The 10,469-nt window shown below is 42.6% G+C and overlaps 1 protein-coding gene across 1 annotated transcript in view; it reads right to left on the bottom strand.

Annotated features, from left to right (window-relative positions):
* The window catches only part of CLEC3B (C-type lectin domain family 3 member B), a 20,871-nt gene extending 10,677 nt beyond the window's left edge, over positions 1–10,194 (bottom strand). Inside the window, exon 1 of the mRNA XM_019508890.1 lies at positions 9,933–10,194. Coding sequence (XP_019364435.1) covers positions 9,933–10,035 — 103 coding nt within the window. The 5' untranslated portion in view covers positions 10,036–10,194. The remainder of the gene's footprint in view (positions 1–9,932) is intronic.
* Positions 10,195–10,469: the final 275 nt, after the last annotated feature.

The following is a 10,469-nucleotide window of genomic DNA, read 5'->3' on the forward strand; positions in this document are numbered from 1 at the left end:
GTGAGAACTATATAGTGGCTATTGTCTTGTTAGAAGGACTTGCATAGTCTTGGCCCAGTTCTTGGCAATGTTTTCATAAATTTCATAGACATTAGGGCTGAAAGGGACCTTGGAAGATTATCAAGTCCAGCCCCCTGCCCTGGGGGCAGGAAGTCAGATGGGGTCATAAGTTCCTAGCAAGATAAACATCCAATTTTCTCTTAAAGGCGTTCAAAGTAGGTGCTTGAGCCACCTCTGATGGCAGGCTATTCCAGACTTTGGGAGCTCGGACAGTAAAGAAATTCTTCCTTATGTCCAGCCTGAAATGGTCTTGCAGGAGTTTATAACCGTTAGACCTTGTTGTCCCTTGGGGCGCTCTGGTGAACCAAAGTTTCCCCAGATCCTGGTGGACACCCTTAACAAACTTATAGGTAGCCATCAGATCGCCCCTGAGCCTGCTCTTCTCCAGGCTGAAGAGTCCCTTAGCTCTCATAGTTTTATCTCCTGTATTCATGAGTTGCCCCCTTTTGGCCACCCATTTCGTGCTAGAGAAGAGTGCAGCCATTGTGAACAGGGCAGGCTTATGTGTGGAGAAAGGAACTCACTGGTAACTGGGACCAGTGTCCTGGAGGGCTCTGAATGGTAGAACAGAGAACTTTAACTGGGCTCTCTTATCAGTGACCAGTGCAGAGACTCGATATGTGTTCTTGGTGATTTGAGTTGCTAAGTGGACAAAGACAGGCTGCTGGAGTAGTAGCATTTTTTCCTAAGGATAATGCTAGCAGTAATCAAACCAGGGGGTCCTGAACTCTTGCTTCACTATGGTCAGTTGTCTAACACAACAAGGTAAATTGCCTAAGTCATTGTGTATGTGCAAAGGGTCATCGCGTAAGTGCAAATTTCGTATATACAGAACCCACATAAAGCGAGGAAAACCTGTACCCAATGGACTAAATCAGGCATTTCCTTTTGTGCTCTGTTTCCCATTGCATTTGATACACGCATCAGATGAAGCACTTTTCTGGTGCTGTTTCAACTCAGACATATTGATCCCTGAAATTCCCACTCATCACAATGTGATGGCATGCTTGTGAGGAACACGAAGAAACCACATGGATCCAGAAAAAAATATACACAACTGACCCTACTCTGAATTATAACCTGCTAACATCTGTTCCCAGTTGAAATGTTAGGCCAAATTCATTCTTTCTATCTTTGTTGGTTGAAAAGACAGAGCATGAAAATAGAGGCTGGGGGATGCTGAAGGAAGTAATGTCACTTTTGTGATATTGCATGAATGGACGCTTCTTTGAGGGAACTGTATAGTACTTGAGTGCCACATTTGTGGATAGGGTTAGCTGCTTTTCATGATGTGTTTTTTTGTTTGTTTGTTTGTTTGTTTGTTTGTTTTCCCCCTTGAGCCCTACCAGGATTCCCTTCCTTTGTGAATCTTACTGAGAGGGGACTCAGAAGCCAGCAGTGCCAGTGGCTGAGATGGCAGGGAGGCTTTTTTTGCAGTGTTGGCTCTAGAGAGCTTGACTGCCATAGTTTTGTGAAACTATCTGGGTGACTCTTGACTTCATCAGCTCCATGAAGATCCAGGGAGTTTAAAAGATTTTAAGAGCAGAAGTAACCAGAACTTCTTTATAACCTGGGCCATAGAACTTACCATGAATGACACATGCCTCCAGAGGAGGGGGAGGCACGGCAACCTCTTGCAGGCAGCGGCAGCAGCATGGCAGCAGTGAGTGGGGGGCCTCTTGCAGGTGACCGCAGCAGTGTTGGGGGTGGGAGGGTGGTGAGCACTGACCAGGGGTGGGCAACCACCCGCAAATGCTGCCAGCAGTGGCGGCCAGTGGCGATCAGCAACCACCTGCAGACTGGAATTTACCCAGTACCTCCTGTCTTGAACCCGAAAACACGTAGCTGTGCTACAGTATACCTTACAGGGGATACTGAGTCCTGCTTTAAGGAATGGAGAACCTGTGCTTGGGAAGTCTCTTCCAATGGGCAGTTACTCTTATTGTTAAAAATGGACATCTGTTTGGGGAACCAAGCATCTGCTCTTTCTGTGCAAGGATATTTCACCTTGCTCTTTTTCACCTTGCTCTGTTTACCACGGCATATTTTACCAGGGCACATTTTACCTTGCTCTGTTTACCAGGGCACCCCTTGGAGTAACTAGGAGCAATGACCACAAACTGACAAAGAGCGGATTTAGGTTAGACATCAGGAAGAACTTCTTTACAGTCAGGGTTGCCAGAATCTGGAATGGGCTTCCAAGGGAGGTGGTGCTCTCCCCTGCCTTGGGGGTCTTTACGAGGAGGCTAGATATGCACCTGGCTGGGGTTATTTAACCTCAGCACTCTTTCCTGCCCAGGGCAGGGGGTCAGACTTGATCTGCTGAGGTCCCTTCTGACCCAAACGTCTATGAATCTATGAAAAAAGCCATTCCATGAGGTTTCCTTCATGGTTTCCTGCAGGAAGTTTCATGTGTGGAGACAATTTGGCCTTTAGTTTTACATAATTTTGTCACTATTATCTAATGGGATTTCAGTACCCACCTATCACTTTACTGAAGCTACTTGTATATAATTAAATGTGCCATTACCACTAATGTCACCAATCCATGAGTTAGAGCAATCATAGTTGTTTTAACCAGCTACTAGTTGGTACCATGGTTACTCTTATTTAGGAATAATGGAGTCTTTATCTCATTGATGTTGCATGTAAATAAGGGATTTAGTCTTCACAGTAGGTACCCAGCTTCTCCCAGGAAAATATCTCTTTACCCATAAATGTATTGTTTTCATGGGGATCTGTGGTGTGACAAACTATACATGGAAGCAATCAGCCAGGTATGAGACATGCAAGATGCAGTGATTCAAGTAAGATGAGTTACCAAATGAGATTAGTGGGAAAGCAGCCTGAGAAGCCCCATAACGTGAATCATGAAAATTATGTTATAAAGAGGAAAGAAAAGCATCCTGTCAGGAGGAAAGTACTAAGAAGCTTTAATCATTGTTCAATTAACTTTAATGGATTCCATTAACATTGAAGCACTAGGTATTAATTAGTACCTTTGATGAAAACACTTTGTGATGAAATGTCTAATTAAAACAGCTACTTTTACAAGTAAGCTTCCTTTGCAATGCAAGGTCCATTCACTTAAAGCCAACATAAAGAGAGGCAAGATGGCCTTGTCTAAGACTTCTGTCTCCTATTTGTGGTTTTGCCTCAAATTTTGGGTGTGCTCCTTTGGCAAATTATTTAATCCACTATGCCTCAGTCCCGACCACCCCAGAAAATGGGACAGCAACCCTGCTCAAAGAGTGAGGATTCATTCATTAAGATTGTAAAGAGTTTGGAGAATGGAAAGTACTGTGAAAGTGCACTGTATTGTTATGCCACCCCTAATACAACGTGGGAAGAATATTGTGGTTTCAAAGTCAAGCTTTCAAAAATCAGGAGGTGTCAGCATGCCTGTTCAACCATAACACTGTCCCTTGATGCACATGTGTTAGGAAAGCAGTCTTCAGGATCCTTTCCTCAGGATCTCTGCCTCATTCAGTAAGTGTGCAGCTATTGAGATGTTTTTATCCTCCACATCAAGGTGTTATTCTGAGTATACAGCTCAGGTAATTTGCATCATCACAGAGCCTCACAGGAGGTGAGAGGCTTCAGACTAGCTATGAACTGACTGCCTGTGAAGGCGTGAGACAAAACTCACAGCATGGAGGGCTGGTGGGGCTGCAGCTGGAGACCGGAAGGGAAGGAAAATACCCACTCCACTTCTGGAGCAGCATCTCACTCAGGATTGGAGGGAGGCTGCCCAGAGGCATCTTCAGCCCTGGAGAGGGGCAGAGAGGGGTCAGTCCCCTGCAGACCGTAGCGAGAGAAGAGCAGCTGAGCATCTTGGTAGGCAAGGGCTGGGGAAGTGCCTGAGGAACATTGCGAAGCCTGAGCCAGAGGCAGGTGGAGGCCTGCACACACCTGGCTGGTGATAATCTCTGCAGCTGAGGATCCAGAGCAAGGGAGTCCACAAGGCCTGTGATAATCTCCGGAGCAGAGTTTTCAACAGAGGATCCAGAGGAGGGCCTGAGGGAAAACTACACTTGCAGGCAGAGCTGTCCTGCACCTGGGGGAGACCCCAAGGAGACTGAATATTCATAGGGGTGCAGGGCAGGCCGGCGCATAACAGAGACCAGACTAAGGGATTTTCTTGATCATTGTGATTGGGATTTTGAGAACCTGATCCTAGGTAAAGGGGACATGGATTGAGCCCAACAAGAAGGCTGAGAGCAGCCAGGGTTTTCTTTGGGGGTTTTTTGCCTTTTCTTTTGATATTTGAGCACAGGCCAAGACCAGCCCTGGAAGGGTGTACCTAATCGAGACCAAAGGTCACCCTGGGGTAGAGGGCCAAATAAGACCACAAGAGGCAGCACTGTGACTTGACTGCAGAAGAACTTTGTGAGTACCATCTGGAGAGGCTAGGCTGGGGTAAAGGGGAGGTTTTGAGCCCCACAAAAGAAACAGGGATCGAGACCAGGCAGGATCACAGTGGGCAGTGCCTCCTGGGAATACATTTCATCAAAGCTGTGGCAGGTGAGAAAACATAAGATCAACTTCCTGGCAGACCAGGTGATCCAAAGCTGAGGTCCACCCTGTCACCGCTTGTAGGCAGACAAGCTCAGGGCAGTGGTAGCAAGCCCTACAACACGCACAGCCGTCACACTGCCCAGAGGAGTTTTCCATTTATTGACTCCTCTGTGAAATCCTATGAAATATGAACTTTCATTTCTACCCAGGAGAGCTTTTACAACCTTTTCTCCAATGCCTGATGAAGGGTGTTGGTGCCCGAAAACTTGCAATTAAAGAAATTTTTTTTTGCAAAAATCTTGTTGGTCTAATAAAAGACATCATCTCTACTATGAGTCCTGATTACCTTTTCCTCTAGGCCAATATGGCTACAACCTGGATGCCTGACATTCTGAGTGTATACCACCCAAAGCCTGCCATAAATATAGCTGCCATTCCTGCTGGTATTTCTGTGGCTCAGTATAATAATTGCTCCAGAGTTTATTTGTGTGCACCACGGGGAGTAATCTTATAACCCCACGGGATGTCTCATATGTTCAGAAATGTCCAACTCTGACTTTTTAAAATCAGCCCTGTTGTAGCCACATGTGAGTTACTATACTGCATCAAAACCAGAAGCACCAAAAGTTGATAAAAGAAGCTCATGGTCACCAGGTGTGGCATATTTCCTCACCCTCACAAGCTGTCATCCTGATATCTATTAATTAGGAGCTTACATAGCCTCTGAAGAATGAGTTTTAATATTCCCTATCTTTTAATAACTGGTGTCTTAATATCCATGTAAATGTACCATCTCTGTTTAGCCTCTTGGTAAGTACTTGACCACCATGACTTCCTATGACAATGAGTTCCATTGTTGAATTATATATTGTCTGGAAAAAGTGTTATGCCCACTCTATTACAGGAATCCAAATATGTCAGAAATAGATCATGTTAATAAAGAAATCCAGGATCATTGTCACAAAATTGATCACAAAAACCCAGTATCATAATTCTAAAAGTTGCACAAATTTCCTTAAGACAAAGAAATATATAGGGAGGGCTTCAATAATTGGGTCTAGGCAGAATAAGCATTAATATGGCACACTCTTCCTTATTTAGGATCATAGGAAAGTAGATAATCTTGTATGGCGCTTTTCAGCCCTAGTCTAGCTTCCTGCTCAAGGCAACCCTGACTAAACCATCCCTAGCCAAGTGCCTATCTAACTGGCTCTTGAAAATTTCCAGGGATGGATATTTCACAATTTTTCCAGGTAGCCTATTCCAGTGCTTTACTACTCTTAGTCAGATAATTATTCGTAATCTCCAACCTAAGTTTCCTTGGCTGAAGTTTGAGACCATTGCTCTAGTTCTGTCCCCTACCACTACAGGAAAAAAGGGTATCTCCATTTTTTTTTTTTTATAATCAGCCTTCAGATATTAGAAGACCATTATCAAATCCCACCTCAGTCTTTTCTTCTCCAGACTAAGTAACTCTAGTTCTTCCAAGATTTTCACATAAGTCATGCTTCTCTAGCCTCTAAACAGTTTTGTGGCTCTGCACTGGACTTTTTCCAAATCTGTCCATGTTCTCGGGCTCAAAACTGGACACTGGACTCTGGGTGCCACACAAAGCAGTAGACTCACTTCCCTCAGTTTCCCTATTAATACAACCCAGTGTGGGCAATCCTTCTTCATACAGTTAGTTTTTCTGGAATACATGGGGTTACCAACATAATTTAGGCCTATTCTGTACTACAAAGATCCCAACCAAAGCTCTACTGCAGTTGCAGAACCCTCCTTTTTGCAGACAGAGTTACTCTACCTCTCCCCAGTGGAGTAAGATTGCTGCTGCTGGCTGGCTGAAGGCATGTATAGAGACTCCTACAGCTTCACCCAGCTGTCATGGACCATTCAGCAGCTGATGCTCTCCCAAAACAGACTTCACACTGTGGCAGTATATCTGCACTGGTGGAGCCACATGCAGCAGCCAAAAACTCATGGGTATGCACACTTTCTGGCAGCTTGGAGATGACAGCTGCTACACCAATAGCAAATGAATAACACTCCCTAAAAGCAATAATGGATGTATTTTTTTCTCTCATTTAGCTTGTTTTCAATGCTGTATTTATGTTGCATCTCAACATAAAAATGCATTTCATTTATATTAAGTGAAAGAATTTTCCCCCTTTTTGCTGTGATTTTTTTTGTCTGTGCTGTTATTTAGTGAAGTCTCATTTCCTAAGCCTATGATCAAATCTATTACAGCCTGCTTTTGTTCCCTCAATGGGAATGTTGCCAGTGCTTGCTGTGGGAGCTGGAATTAGGTCCTTCTTTGTAGCAAACCACAAGGATCCATATCAAACTCTATCGCAAACAAGATGAAAAAAAAATCGGAGGAAAAAAACTGGGTCATAACTGTTAGCAATTTCACAGGTCTTGTACGTAGTCATTACAGATTTGCAGATATTGTACTTGGTGTCTACAAATTTACCATAATCATCCCGTTGCTTTCTCAAATTTATTTATTCAGATATATTTACTAAATTTCTAATATGTATCTTATTTATAAGCTATGATAGTTGACGTTTGATGTGTGTTGCTTATCTTTGATTGGGCATGGTATGCTTTTCTTCTGCAGATCTGTGGTAGGACTGCTCTATTATTTAAGTTAAAAAAACACTTTGTATCGATGTTTCCCTTAAAATGAGCTATTTTTGTAAATATTCCTACCAAGAAAATTATCCCAGGAATACTCACTAGATGAGAGAAGGAAATTTAACACTTTTTTTTTAATTTGCATAAATATCTGTGAACTTTTTGAGGCATTTAGTGAACCACTCTCCTCAGCTACACAACTGATGGGGAGAAGCCTTTTCATTTATACACCAGGGATACTGTGTAAGCAAAATACGCACGTACAGAATTAGAGAGACGCTTGCAGCTGGATGCAAACCTTGCACCTCAAGAGCTCACCTTCTCCCATGATTCAAGGCCTCTCACTCTTAAAAAAAGCACTTTCTAAATGTTAATTACTTAGTGAAATGTAATCCCTGTAGGGGTAGGTAAGCAGCATTATTTTTATGTTTTAGATGGGGATTCAGAGCAAGAAGGCGAGATACGGACATTACACTTTTACTGATATAAGTGATCAGAAACCAGTCTATATCTGTAACAGAAAAAAAGTTTGGTGCTCACAGACTGGTTTAAAAATGGTGGAACCCAGTCTAAGATTTGCTTCCTGCACCCTCCCACCCTCCTACCCCAACGGAGGGCGAATATGTGTACTGTTTACAACCAATCTAAACTACGCCGCTTAAGAAAACTGCATAACCTAGATCGATTCCACCTCGGGCTTTTTGAATGTCTGTACCTAGCTGAAGAGGTTAAGAGATTTGCCTAGGGTCATGCAAAAAGTCTGTGGTGTAGTCAGGAGGAGAAACCAGATCTTCATCTAATCAGTCCTGTAATTAAACAGATGGACAATGTTTCCTCTGTCCAACGGCACTAAACTGGACATGAAACTTTGATAGGAAAGACCCAAATTCTTGTATGTCATCAGTTCCTCTGGCTGTAATATGAATGCAAGAACGTCGCAGTGCTAGACAGTCGCAGAGGAATGAAGAGGCACAGTGCTCCTGACACCAGAGATGGACTTTTTTGGCCAAAAAAGTAAGTTTCCCACAATATGCCATTTCAAGGAGACTGAAACTGTTCACAAATTCAAGTCAAACTCAGTTAATAGTTTTGTCTGGAAAAAATGAGAAAAAAAATTTAAAAAAATCAAAACGTTGACATTTTTCCAAAAAAAAGTTTTGATCTTTTTTCATTTTGCAATGGATCTACAATTGAGCAAGGGTTAAATAAAGCAGAGAGAGAAACAAACGTGTTCAGTTTCACCCAAACTTTTTTTTTTTTGTTTGGCCACCAACCTAAAAAAACAACCCTGTGCTCTTTGCCCATCACTACTCAGGACTCCTCTGCTTGGTTTTGCTGGCTCAGTTGCTAGTTGTGGTAAGAGAGGGCAGTGGACTTTTGCAATCAGCCGAACAGGGATTGTCTGGAGAAGGGCAGAGAGCTGAAGGAGTCATGCCTCCACCCTTTGCTTACTGGTACAGGGATGCTTGCAAGGCACATAGGGGACAATTAGGCTTTTCATTCAGTTAGGTTTTGATTCAGTTGAAAACCCAAATTTCTATCAACAGGAGCCTTGAGGCTTTCTATTTTTTCTTCCGGCCCAATTGTCACTGAACAGTTACAAGGAAAGAGATTCAAGTGCTATGAGTAAAACAAATGCCTCCAAGAAGCACACATGCCCCTGTTGGTATAAGGTGTGGGTGCACCAGTGGTGGAGAATTGAGTGTATAATACTAATGATTCTTGCTGCAGTATACAGTTTTTTGTTTTGAATAAATACGTCTAGGGACTGCACTGAAAGGTTGAGCAGAATCAAAAGCTGGGAAAATTCTCATTTTAACACAGATATCTGCAAAAAAGGACAAGTGGGGGGAGGCAGAAGACTGGCTAGATTAATTCTTTAAATGCTGTCTTCAGTTTGTTCCAAAATAGAAATCCCAGTTAAAAAAGGATTCAGTCAGATAGCTATTCTGAAAGGATCACAGTTTGTATGGGTTGGAGAGTGAGCCCATTACAACCGTCATCAGTTACTCACCTGAATTAGTCTCTAAATTATTGTATTATGCAGAAAAAGAGACTGAACAGGAGGAAAAAAGCAACACATTTATTTTTGCTATATGTTATTTTCTAATAACTTTTACAATGTAGATTTATCTAACATGTATAACATAGCATATCATAGCACACACTTGAGGCAACCGGTTTAAAAATGTGGAGATAACTGCTGCTATTTAATACATTCTGTATTCATTTCCCAGAATAAATATCTGCCTTTCTGCCTACAAATCTGTATAAACTGTCCATTATCTGGCACTCATTTTCCTCCTAATTTGGAACCGGGTAGACTGAAGGTCACCAAAATTGATATTTTAATGGAGGAAATATTTTGGAAGAGCACTTGAGAGAGGTGGTAATCATTTGCTTTATGAATTTTGGAACAAATGGTCCTATAGAATTTAATAGAAGATGATAATCTTTTGGGTGGATTTTTTTTTTAACAAGCAATTGCCTTTAATATATGCTGCACCATTCTCTAGGGGATGATTCAAAGGAATCCTACAGAAAGGAAATGCTCTATTAAATTTTATACGAATTGAAAATAAGTTCCATAAAATGCTATTCAGCATGTATAAAACCCCATCAATTTCATCCCTATAAAATCCTGTAGGATTTTTCCTTTAGGAGCGAGCAGATCACCCCTTGCAGTGTTTCCAGCTGGATAGGATGTGGCTCCTTACCTTTCTTGGCTGTTGACTTTTGCTTGACTTTGGGGGTCTCCTGGATGGTAACCTGTGTGAGGCAAAAGAGGCACAGGAGCAGGCAGGCTCCGCGGAGCACCATTCTGCTGCTGCTCACCACGGAGTGGAGTTGGAGTGGCGTTGAGCTGCCCTGACTCAGACTTCTTAACGTAGGCTTTAATCAGAAATGTCTGTCCAAGGAATCCTTCCAGCCTCGGTCCTTAGCATTCCAGCAGTGAGAAGGAGAAGGAATTTCACTGAGTGCTGGGACAGATTCAGTACCCGGGGCTTGGCAAAAGGTCAAATGAATAAAGAAAAACAGGGCAATGCTTATATTTCTTAGGATTTTTTTCAAAATATATCCTATTGCAAGGCAGATTAACCTCCTTAAACATACAGATTTGTATTGCTTCCTTAATACTTTACTGTGGAAAACTCAAGGGAATGATCCTGCCCTTCCACTGATGCTAATGCAAGATTAGGGTGCAGAACAAGTTCTGGATCCAAGACATAAATGGGGGATTGGATCCTCAACCT

This window comes from Gavialis gangeticus, unplaced genomic scaffold (assembly GCF_001723915.1).
Source record: "Gavialis gangeticus isolate Ggan-Ray unplaced genomic scaffold, GavGan_comp1, whole genome shotgun sequence".
NCBI classification, from domain to species: domain Eukaryota; kingdom Metazoa; phylum Chordata; order Crocodylia; family Gavialidae; genus Gavialis; species Gavialis gangeticus.